The sequence below is a fragment of the Triticum urartu genome, chromosome 1A (genome assembly GCF_056163025.1).
Source record: "Triticum urartu cultivar PI428250 chromosome 1A, HENAU_Tu73, whole genome shotgun sequence".
Classification (NCBI taxonomy): domain Eukaryota; kingdom Viridiplantae; phylum Streptophyta; class Magnoliopsida; order Poales; family Poaceae; genus Triticum; species Triticum urartu.
In genome coordinates, this window is record NC_141873.1 from 310,633,549 (window position 1) to 310,645,993 (window position 12,445).

General features: G+C 42.2%; 1 protein-coding gene across 4 annotated transcripts; it reads right to left on the minus strand.

Annotated features, from left to right (window-relative positions):
- Positions 1 to 1,951: 1,951 nt before the first annotated feature.
- On the minus strand, positions 1,952 to 10,459 carry LOC125508095 (wings apart-like protein 2). Of its 4 annotated transcripts, none has more exons than XM_048672705.2 (13): positions 9,707 to 10,459; positions 8,197 to 8,296; positions 7,394 to 7,727; positions 7,031 to 7,143; positions 6,281 to 6,409; positions 6,092 to 6,185; positions 5,925 to 5,987; positions 4,804 to 5,465; positions 3,485 to 3,765; positions 3,194 to 3,338; positions 2,730 to 2,827; positions 2,554 to 2,635; positions 1,952 to 2,404 (listed from the first exon to the last, which is right to left on the minus strand). In XM_048672705.2, exons 1-13 carry the CDS (start codon positions 10,198 to 10,200, stop codon positions 2,324 to 2,326), a joined length of 2,676 nt encoding a protein of 891 aa, XP_048528662.1. In that variant the 5' UTR covers positions 10,201 to 10,459; the 3' UTR covers positions 1,952 to 2,323. The 4 variants fall into 4 exon arrangements, with proteins under 4 accessions (XP_048528662.1, XP_048528654.1, XP_048528647.1 ...); XM_048672697.2 differs by having other exon boundaries at positions 4,804 to 5,468; XM_048672690.2 differs by having other exon boundaries at positions 5,904 to 5,987.
- Between the last annotated feature and the right edge of the window lie 1,986 nt (positions 10,460 to 12,445).

Below are 12,445 nucleotides of genomic sequence, written 5' to 3' on the forward strand. Positions count from 1 at the left end.
CAAGTAGAGGAATCGATGCCCTGGAATTTTTATTTGGCATCGGCTGGGTTATGTAGGGCACCGGTGCCAAATGTTCAAAAAGTGAATTTGGCATCGGTTTTGGCCTACATAGTGGAGGGCCTAAGGATATGCAAAAACTTGGAAGACCACGAATGTTAGCTGAATCAAGAAGGATCCACTGGACCCCTGAGTCGATCGGATCACGGACCTGCCGGAGCACGGCTCCACACGTCCTCCGTCGTGGATAAACATACCAACAGAATCATGAAAGAGCAAGAAGAACATTATTCCTAGAAGGCGGCGGCCTCGATGTCCCAAAACCAAACTCAAAGACTCCTAAATAAAACCTTGGAAAAAACACATGTATCATTGCACAACAAGTTCGGGCCTGTCGACCTCGTCGCCATTCAGGACAATGCATCGACTCCCTCTTCTCTGGTGACCTAGCCAGACCGTGCCACCATTGAAGAATGCTAATGCGGATCACCAACGACGCCGACGAGCATCACCTGCCGGCAGTCGTAGCCTGACCACGAATCACCATCGCCATACCGTAGCAGCCCACCAGCTCCTCCACGTCAGGCTATGAACAACATCCTACCCACCACCGCGAGGCCACATGGGTTTTGCCCGTGCGGCTAACCCTGGCGGCGGCGAGAGGGATCGGATCACAGGGTGGCGGCTAGGGTTGGGTCCTACCTTCGTCGACTCGCGCTATTCCGGAGTTCAAATATGGCCCCAACTAAAATGATGGCAGAAATAATCCTATATGCTTTATCTAAGTGGCCACATTATTGATGTAAAAAGTAGAAACTAGTCTATTATTGAGCCTAAAATAAGACAATATTATTACGGATCTTCTTCTGATCCGTCAAATCATTTTTTTTTTGCTAATCTACCGTCTTTTTTTATTTGCTAGATGTGAACTGAGAAAGTCTCGGCTAACACTATATCATTAAAAAATACAAGGCTCCTATATCATTCAATTGATCAAATAAAAAAGTATGCACGAATCTTCACGTAAAATCAAACGATGTGAATTGACTTGGTTAATTTTTATCTAGATGATAAGCTAGCCAATCTTTTTTTATCTTTTTTTGTCAATTTTATCTATTTGCTACACTTGAATATATATTTTTCACCGGCACACATTAAAAAATGTTCAAGATTTATTTGAACTCTTTACTTGTAATTTCCATTTTGTTTTATTTAAATGGTTTGATTTGAAATCAGCCAATACTTGTATTTTCTTTGTAGTTGTACTTTTAATCTGCACCAATTGCACCTTAAGGTGGCCTTTGTTTGGGCTTTAGCTACAGATTCTTGGATTCTAACCCATCCAAAACAGAATCTCAAACAAACACTCAGATTTTTATCTTAGCTTTCAAAAATCGGTTCTGAAATTGTGCTACGCCGAGGCACAAGCCAGAAGCTGAGAATTTGCTGATTCCCTAGATGCCCGAGTTGCCACTTATCCAGGTTCCGGGAATAGATCATCTCCTCCCCGTTATTACGCTAGAAATGCCACTAGCCCCCAGCCAATTTCCTCTAACGCCAGGCTCTCCTCCACCTCGTTCTTTCCCACCCAACCGAACAGAGAAGGGGAGCCGCCCCTCACTATAATCCAAGCCACAACTAATTCTCAAGAATCTGTAGCCCAAACAAAGGGGGCCTAAGAAATGACAACTACCCTTTTCAATGTGTCACTATATTCGTTTAATTTGAGCGATGCTATTCCTACCACTTTCAAATATATGATGGTTAGCTAAAATCAAAGGAGCGTACAAATTTTGTACAAGTTGTAAGAATAGCATTTTTGCTTAACTTTTTGTGTAATTGACTAGCAACAATTTTGTCCAAATAAAATCCATCTGCTGAATGTAATCCAGTGTTTGGAACAGTATCAAGCAAACAAAATATCTGTTTAAGACACAGGAGGCACAGACCAAACGGCATGGCAACGGTACGTTCCATTAAGCTTCTTCAGATTTAGGCATGTGTGGTGACTGACTATGACTGGTACCAGTACAAATTACAAACACACACACGCACACAGAGTACATTCCCTATGATGTTATTTTACATTCAATTGAATTGGCTAAGTAAACAACGTGTTTTGAGAGGCGACAAGGAGCACACACAAAAGATGGGCGACAACAACAGGGGGGCAAAAGGAAAAGAAAAGAATGACACCATGGTTGGTTAGTTGCAAGACGACTGCAGGTCATCTGCGGCGCACGGGGAGACGAGGAGGAACACTTGTGTGTGCCTCAGCTGCGAAGAGGCCGGTCAGTCTATACAAAGTGACCTCTTCACCATCCTATCATAGTTTGCATTTTTCGATAACTTCTGTAACAGATGAGTGTGTTTCGTCTGTCATCATATTAAGCTGCAGATGAAACGCCTGCACATGTAACAAATAAACGGACTATTACATGCTCTATCTCTATACGCAGCAGCAAGTAGAAACATACCACAAGAAGGGTAAAATGTCGAAATGAAGAAGAAAATAAGCTTCCTACAAGGGTAAGATCTACCGGACAAGAGGCATACCACAAATTTCTCTAGCACGGGCACAAGAACTTTCAAGTTGTTATTTGGAAGGCAGCTGGAAATCGCTCCTCGAACCTTCATGCTGTTGAAGCAGACAAAATGTTAACAAGTCCAGACACATTATGCAATCAACTCACCGTAATGGAACATTACAGACGACAACTCAGATTACTAACCTTTCTATCGAAAGAAAGCCAAGCACGAGGGCTGCATAGGCCTCCACGATCATCATTTCAGCTTCCCGTGCTCCTTGCAACATTGACTCTTCATCATCCTGGTTAGTTATAATAAGCAGTCAATCAAATGAGCTACAGGACATCATACAATAGGATTTGCTGGCTACTAGGTAGAAAGTACTATACAGAACATCATACAAGGCATTTGCAACAAAGGTCCCCAAAAAGGGCTAATAATATAGTGCAGGTTTAAAATGGAATGGTACTCGATTATTCATGATATTTTGTCAATTGACTGGATATCAAAGCCTACAAATGCATTAGTTTCCATTTCATGGATTTTAAACTAAGGGATTCAATATGCAGCAAAACAGAAGGTACTTTGGAAACAAAGAGCGGGTAATAGTAATACACATCTAGCTTTACCATGTTTCAATGTAGATAAAAATTAAGGTTAGAATTACCGGTGATATAGTTGCAGAAGCTTCCCCAGAACCTTTACTTGCTAAGAAGATTGAACAGAGGAGTGGTATAACATCCCTCTGTGCCTTTTCACTCTGCGCATTCTTAGACAGATCCACAGAAACACGAGCAGATGCAAGCCGTACCCTACAGCCAGGTCATGAAATAATTTAGAACTAGACATTTGTTAGTTGGGATATATGACTGCTCCAGACCCCAAGGAACTAGCTGAAGCAGAACAGTAACACAGGCATGAATCAAACAAATGGAAAGGAAGAAAGTAACAGGCTTACCTATTAAGGCTATCTTTTTCCACGAGATTGACAAGCAAGCCCAATATGGCAACCAGAAAATCAAGCTCATGATCTCGCAGTTGCTTAGCTTTCACTTGGCATGCTTTGCTGTCCTCGGAATCGGTGAGGTCTTGTAAAAGATCGACATCTCGGCCAGTGTCCACGGAGAAATCAAATGAAGGGAAATGCTTGATGATCAAGGAGGCCATGGTGTTAAGTCCACCACATGATGCAATATGTTCACAACCAGATGGGTTGTCATTTGCTAAGTTCATAAGAACCTGCCAGAAAAAACATGGGAAAATCATATACTACATGCCATTGCAAAAGTAACACCGCCATAACATTTTTCTAACATAAAACATCATCCACCAACTGTTCAAAAGTTTCAATAGTGCACAGCAAAATAGAAGGGACGAATAAGATTAGACCCTTTGGACAGTTACAGTTTCTTTTTGGAGTGATAAGGTAAAGGTGCAATGATCTTTCATCAAATATCCTAGTAAGGAGCAGAAAAAGATAAGAGACTACAATTATTATGGGATATCTCACAAATACCGTCACAAGAAGCAATACATAGGTATGTACAGTTAAGCTTAGGCCCACAATTAGTTGAGACAAGATCAACAACTAGTTTATCCATACAGACTAGTCTTTCAAAAACAACTTATTGTCACAGTTAAATTTAATACTGAAACATATCTTCAAAGTGACTTAACAGGCTGAGCACCTAAAACCTTTTAAAGGTGGTCAATAAGCTTAGAAAATCATCTGAGCTGATCACAATTGGGACTTACCATACGAGCAAGTCCATTCACGCTCTGGATGGAAGTTCTAATTTTATCTTCAGTTTAATAAGCTTATTGTAACTTTTAGCAGAACCTTCAACCTTCAATAGGAGGCAAGCCTGAGACAGCTTTATGTTAATGCTTAAACCCAACTAAAGCAGGTTTCAGGTTAAGTAAGAGTGTTAATCAGGCACCACAAACTGAACTCTAAACTTAAGCATCGGGCTCAGCCCATTCCTCGAGTATGCACCGATGCACGGAATGAAGCAGATACTACGACATATTGATGTATATTTGTCTTAATACTCTTTCTTAAACTTCCAACCAAGTGACACATCACAATTCCACAAACAGTTACTGTGTGGTATAAATGGTGAAAGATCTTCCAGTGCATGCGATCATACGAATTCACACATTGACCAAAGGTTTAACAGCCTATACTGAGTATTCACAAATGGACAAACCTATTTCAAAGGGATGCAATACTTCTTTACAAAAATATGCCAGCCAACAAAAATCAAGAAGGCTTACCTTAATTGATGCCAAAAGGCAGTCTTCCAAAAGATTGGAATCATCGTCAACATTAGAATGGGATGTTGCACCCAGATGATGATTATTATCTTCAGGTTGATATGATTCCTGACTTCCAATCACAGCAATCCCACGATCGTCCGACAATTTCTCATTCGCTGATTTTGCTTGACAGCCATGTGTTGATCTCTTTTTTTGACCAAATAGTTCAGGCTCCTGATCAACATCATCAAATGCAAAAGGATCACTACCACTGCCACTTCTCAAATCACTGTTGCCGTTTTCAGACAGACGTCGTCGTTTTGCCATTTCTCTGGACGTTCCATCAGAACTATGTGCTGTTATAGAAACCCATCCACTTGAGCCTCTAATTGGGTTGGCTTTACCACGTTCCTTTCTTATATTAAGCTTCAGACCAAGACCAAGACCATTGCTGTGCCTCTCACCTAATGAAGCACTTGATGCCCTGTTGCTTGAAGTAGACTGGGAACAATCAAGTGTCATTTGTGATAGGCCAACATCACTAGTAGAAGATATACTAATATGAGAAGCATCTAATTTGGAAGATGAGCAATTTTGGCATTTTTGGTTCAGCGAAAGCTTATTTTTCTTTGAGTTCTTGCCCTTGCCATGACCATTCAATGTAGTTGCACCCTTGATGTCTGCTGCACAAGAGAATTTAGAACATGAGACCATATTAAACTTGTATCGAGGAATATATATCGTTGTGCTTTATATGAGACTAGAAGGTGAACGTCATAGTTTTGCGTACAGTGAACATTTGTGCACATGAGAATTTCAAACGTGAGACCATATTAAACTTGTATCGAGGAATATATATCGTTGTGCTTTATATAAGACTAGAAGGTGAACATCATAGTTTTGTGTACAGTGAATATTTGTGCACATGCATGATACCCTAACTGCCTTGCAAATTTATTGCTGCACCCAGAGAGGATACTTTGGGTCGTCAATATAGAAAAACACTGAAATTATATCAAGTATTGAATCTAGTGAAAATATTATATTTGCCCTAGATTTAGACAGTTCACAGGAAAGACAGAAGTTCAAATAATTTGGTGGTTGTGACTTGTGACTACCAGAGCAGCCCCCTTTACAACCTTTGGAAGATTTTTTATCTGTACTGCTGGAAACAGTGGAAGAACTCTGAAGGAGAGACAGTACTGCAGCAAAGGAAAATAGGCATCAGATTGCAAGTTTTCAAAGTGGATGTTGAACGTTACATTATATGGGAATAGGAAAATACTGAAATCTAATGCAAAATTACCTGATAATAATTCAACAATATTGATAATGACACCAACAAGAGAAACTGTAGAGCCTCTGGGACTCAATTTTCTACTCATGCTGAGCAAATGGGTCTGGAAGGATCAAAAGGAGTCGAGTGAAGTTAAGAAGTAGTACATGGCAATACTATCATTGCACTGAACTAACATTCCAAGATATGGAAAATTACCTTGTTCTGATCACTTAAGAATGTGGCATTCTCTAAAATTTTCAAACATTTCAGGAGGAGTGCAGCACTTTGCAAAGATGTTCCTTCCTTTATGTCCAAGGACAGAGTGGAGGTATCCTTTACAATTCCCTGATATACAAGGTTGGCCAGCACAAATATATTATATTCTGTTAGCTTAACTGGTGTATAACGCATTAAGTATGCGAAATGGGGAAAAGGACTAGCAGAATAATTCACTGCGAAAATAAATGTGTACACATCGGAGACCCAGGTCATAAACTACACAAACCAGAAGCACGATAAGTGGCTTCAATTCACTTAAACTCTAAGAGAGGCTTGTGTAGTGGAAATTGTAGCGTTCAACAGGGTAATAATCATATAATGTCTCCATGCCATGAAACCTATGTAAGTATTATCACCTTGGACACATATAATCACTAGAGATTCAAAATTCAAAAATTAATGCTTGACATAAATCACTCTAAGACTGCATTCAGGATTTAAAATTTTCAATCAGAGAAAATTTCACAGCATAATTTTGTGCTGCAGCAAAGTTTTAGTGTGCAGCTTCAAGCATGTTAGGGCTTAAAATGTACAGACTACAAAAACATGCAACCATTCTTCAGCATTGTGACAGAACACATAATGACAGCTTGAATGTTGTTTATGTGAACCTGTGCCGAAGGATAAATTACCATAAAATATCTGTTTATTTTATGAAATAAAATAAAAAAATAAGCAAGATCATACCTCCAGTGAGGAATGACAATCAACCATAACATCAAAAATATTATCAAGACCACCCAATGCCCTTAATGTTTCTTTGAAATCCCCTCCAACTCTGGTCACCATGTCAGAAGTCTCTGAAAAGATAAACATTTGAAAATGAGTAATATTTCAGTAACTGTAGCAAAAAAATAAGTTACTACGCATAATTCTGGGCTAGGCAAGCCATCACTGAAAACTCAAACACAAGTGAAACAAGGGCTAGGCAAAGGCATCCATGTAAAGCAAGCATGCAATGCTTAACTTGTGAATTGACAGTGTACTTCGCGGTGAATGCAATAATGGCAATGGGGTAATCGTGGTCAAGAAATTGATTAAAAACCATACCCTCTAATGCGACAGCTGACAAGCATGCCTTTTCCATTGTCAACAAAGCAAGCCATTTTGAACATAATTCTGGCCTTGATGCTCTCTTGCCATCCCTGTCAAGTGGCTTGATTTCTTTACAGCTTAAGAGGATTTCTTCGACTTTTGATATGATATCATCTGAGCTGGAATCAGAATCCTTATTTGAGCCATTAAACATTTGAACTTTACTGATTCCAAGGAGTTTGGAACCTATAGATGGTGCTTTGACATCATTTGCGTCCATTGGAGGATTTAATAATTTAAGAAGAAACCGAATACACGATTCTGAATTTAGCACATGATTCTCTTGTACCTGAATAACAACAAGAAAGGATAGATTGATCATAAGAAGAAACTGAAGCTGAAGGAATGCTCATCGGAACTCAGAAGTATTAAAAGAGCAGCAACTGTTGGGAAAACGCATTCAACGAGCAATATATGTAATTCACAAATGAAAATCTGAATAGTAAATACTCCCTCTGTAAACTAATATAGGACATTTTATAGACTTGAGAGGGAGTATCAAACTAGCTGAATTTAAATCATAAATTATGGTTCAGCTGTCAATAAAAAATAAAGCATAAAGTTAATTAACTAAAGTTATTTTTATCATGCATTAGTGTTGAGAAAGAAAGCGAGTACTTCTACAAGAAAAATAAATAAACAACTTTGTCACGACATGAGTATCTTTGTGATTTGTGAGAAGAGAATATTTAATATGCACGGAAAGCAGCATGCACAGAAACATATCATCTGGTGGTTTGGGATTGAGAGGTACTCACATCACTTGCCAAAACAAATAAAAGAGCTGCCGCCGCAACACCACAGGAAGGATCATCAATGTTCAGAGCCAAAACATTATCTATAATTTGCTTTACCAGTCTACAGGACATAACAAAACATGCACTTGTGAGTAATAAGATGGAATGCGTGTAATATTTGAAGAAACAAATGAATTGTTTTTTAAACAGTGATTTTGATTTTGGTACTTCTCAGACTAAATAGATTACTGAGATGAACATTACATGGTTACATGTTAAAATAATTGTGTTCAATGAGAATTTACTTTCAACAACGTTAACCATCTACAGATGTAGAAATGGGTAAAACATCTCAAGATCTAGTAATTCCAGAGGTAACATCCTCACTTCAAGCATGCCCTTTGTTTCACTAAACAGTTTTACTATTTCTCAGGCAACTGAGTCACAGCTAAAAATAGTTTCGTCTTCACATCGAGAATGTGCAACTACACAAGGGATGAGATGATCTTGATCGGATGGCTATCAATGTTGACTGAGAAATCATTATTCCTAAGTTGACTGAGCTATAGACACACCCCTAAACACTAACGTTGAACTTACCCAGTTTAAATAAGCATTCCACATGTTCAGTACGCTTATTATTAATTATCTCATAGTACATCTTACAGAAACAACAAATTTGAAGACTGGCTGGGACAGGAACAGACAATATCCTACATCTTCAACTATACAGATCAAAGAAAAGCAGTATACCCTAAACTTAAATAGTTGTCAATTGTCAAAATGTTGGTATGACAGTGAGTTAAGAGTGAAACACTGGTGCTGTTCACAGCTCAAATAGGTAGCAACTCCATGGTTCAATACTGCGCTTTTGGTTAACAAAATGTATACTCTCTTGAACAGAGGAGAAATATTAGGCTCGAGTTCAATGGATGGCACTTCTACCAGCAATGTTCTTCAGACGTATCTATAGGCCGGAGCAAATTCTAATTCAAAAGGGAAGATGTCTTTCAAGACATTTCCAATCAATCACCATGCTTCCTTCTTATGGAATCATGGCATACTTGGGGTCTTAGCAAAAACAAAGAGACCATCCTGCTTAAGACGCAGATAACTCAAGTGCATACTCCTTAAGCCCAGTTGTGATAGTTAGTCAGTGGGGATTCTCGACAATATGTGAAGTCTTGATTCTACAACAAAAACCACGACAAAGCAAACTAATCGAACTAAACAGCTCAGGCCAGGCAAGCAAACAAATAAGCTGCATGAGTTGAGCTATTCATCATCACAAGACAAAGGAAACGGAGCGCGCTCGTTCGTGGTGGTTTGAAGGCCAAAAGGTGGCTCCTTTCCGGAAGAAACCGAAATTCTTGAGCCCTAATCGTACAGAATCCCAATCTTTGAACCGAGGTCAGCCGCAAGAAGCCCCAATTTGGTAACCCTAACCCGAGGTTCTCGATTCGGGGAGCCAAGATTGGGCACCAAGAAGAGCAAGAAGGCAACTTGTGTACCAAGAGAAAGGTGTACTGACCCCTGAGCCCGGAGGACGCGGCGGCGCGCGGCGGACGCGCAGATCCCGAGCAGCGCGAGCAGGCTTGCCCGGCGCACCCGCCTGGGCGCGGTGGGGCGCAGCCCGTCGAGCGCGAAATTGACCTCGTCGACGCTCTCCATCATCTCCCCGTACTCCTCGGCCTCCATGAGCGTGGCGGTGGCCGCCTCGGGCTCGGGCTCGGCGTGCCTCCCGCGTCGCCCCTTCCGGCGCGGCCCCTCTAGCCGGGGCGGCGGCGGCTGCGTGGGCGGGTCCTCGTCGAAGTCCCACATCGAGGAGGACTCCTGCGACGGCGGGAAGGGCTGCGACGCGGACGAGCCCAGCGCCGCGAGCTCGTCGTCCCCATCCCCGCCGTCGAAGTCGAACGCGTCCTGCGAGGACGAGAGCCCGCGGTCCCCTCCGCCTCCGCCGGCGGCGGCGCCGGCGGCGCCGTCGGAGAAGGTGCGGGATCTGCGGCCGTAGGTGCGCACGATCATGGCGACTCGCTGCTGCGGGTAGCTACAGCTCCGCGCATGCGAGGGGCGAGTAGAGAGAGAGAGATTTGGGCGTGGGCGTGGGCTTGGGCGTCTGTGTCTGGGTTTCGAACGTTTTGCTTTGCGGCTGATCCGGATTTGGGGATTCTGGCCTGGCCTGGGACTGGGAGGGGACGAATTCGGGGACGGGAGCTGCAGCTGGTTTCGTGCGTTGGTTACTGCTGCTGGTGGTGGTGGTTTTGTGCGTTGCTGCGGCCTGGGGTTAGTTATCGCGTGTCAGGCCAGGGTTAATAACCAAGGTAAAGCACAGCCTAGTTAGTTTGAATCGAAATGGCCGCGGCGTCTCGACGCGCTTCTCCACGGTCAGATTGTTCCTCCATCTTGATTTTGATAGAGCACTTGTGCACACGGTCTTGAGCTTCCTCGTCTGGTCAGCGTCTAGGGCTTAGATCAAGCATGAATGAATGAAATGAGTAGACATAAGCGTATGGGTTTGGCTAGAAACACCTCCTCCCCAAGAAAAGCATAGGGTTCCTTTGCTTCCCCAGCGTCGCCGCCGGTCCGCCTCGTCCACGGTGACCTTAGGGCCATGGCACCGCGGTGGATCCCGGCCCTTGCCTGTGGGAGGGCTTCGTTTTTAGATGTTTCTTCAACTTTCGTTAGGTTTTGTGTTCTGCTCAGGAAGACGAGACGGCGGCGGCTCTCTGAAGATGAAATAAGATTCTCCTTGTCTAGTCCCCATTCCGGTGGTGTGTCTAGTATCGTCGGTGGGCGTGTGAGGGTGTGTCTCCGATGGATCTATTTTTGATGGATTTGCTCGGATCTAGTCGTAGTTCATCTATGTTTGTGTTTCTTCAGGTTGGATCCTTCTGATCTACGCTACTCTTCATCAGCGGCAGTTGTTATTTTGCTGCGCTGGTCCTATGAGATCTTAGCACGACAATTTTTTCGACTGTCTACTACAACAAGTTTTGCCTGTCTCCGGCGAGGGAGGAGCGATGACGGCGGCGCGCCTTTGGCTCGCTTCGATGCTTGTAGTCGTCGCTAGGTGGTCTATAAATCTGGATGTAATTTTTATTATTTTCCAGTATTCGTTGTATTGCCATGATTGAAAATGAATAGATCAGAAATTTTCTCGAAAAAAATGTGTAGACATGGTTGAATAAAAGGAGACTGTCTCCCAAATAACTGCGTTGATGCTCAATTAGATCTTCACGAAGCTGGGTATGCAAAGCCCCATCTTCAATCCTAGGGTATGTCTTAAGAAAAGTTTGGATCCGATCCTAGTTCCGGCAAGGTTACACAAGTGAAAGATCATGGATGTCGCCTAGAGGGGGGGTAAATAGACGCTTTAAAATAATCACGGTTTAGGCTTGAACAAATGCGGAATAAAACTAGCGTTTAATTTATCAAGCACAAAACATAAAACAATTAGGCTCACCTATGTGTACCAACAACTTATGCTAAGCAAGAGAAACAACTAAGTGATAGCAAGATATATAACAAGGAACACTATGGTTATCACAAAGTAAAGTGCATAAGTAAAGGGCTCGAGTAAGAGATAACCGAGGCACACGCAGACGAATATGTATCCCGAAGTTCACACCCTTGTGGATGCTAATCTCCTTTGGACCGGTGTGAATGCACAATGCTCCCAAAAAAGCCACTAGGGCTACCGTAATCTCCCCACGCCCTTGCACAATGCAAGATGTCGTGATTCCACTAAGAGACCCTTGAGGGCGGTCACTGAACCAGTACAAATGGCAACCCTTGGGAGCGGTCATCAGAACCCGTACAAATTGCTCGGGGCACTCTCCACAACTTAATTGGAGTCTCCCAAAACTTGTCCGGAGCTTACACCACAATGATTGAGCTTTGACAACACCAACCGCCTAGGGCACCAAAGCACCCAAGAGGAACAAGCGTTATGGTGTCCAAACACCCAAGAGTAATAAGCTTCTCACCTTTCGCTTCCACGTGTCACCGTGGTGAACTCAAACCGATGCACCATATGCAATGGCAAGGTCACACGCAGTGCCCATATCCCTCACTCTCAAATCCACCACGACAACAAAAGCTATGGACGAATTGTTGGAAATATGACCTAGAGGCAGTAATAAAGTAGTTATTATTATATTTCCTTAATCATGATAAAGGTTTATTATTCATGCTAGAATTGTATTGACCAAAAACTTTTTTTCGTGAATAAGCAGAGGATGCGTATCTTTTCATTGATAGAAGAAGAGTT

What these genes read in the sequence shown, in the direction of transcription:
- LOC125508095 (XM_048672681.2), bottom strand. Translation starts at nt 10,200, where the DNA reads ATGATCGTGCGCACCTACGGCCGCAGATCCCGCACCTTCTCCGACGGC. An exon ending in TCTTAAGTGATCAGAACAAG is followed by an intron (nt 6,186 to 6,280) that starts GTAATTTTCCAT and finishes TGATCCTTCCAG; the next exon opens with ACCCATTTGCTCAGCATGAG. An exon ending in TTGTAAAGGGGGCTGCTCTG is followed by an intron (nt 5,469 to 5,903) that starts GTAGTCACAAGT and finishes TCTCTTGTGCAG; the next exon opens with CAGACATCAAGGGTGCAACT.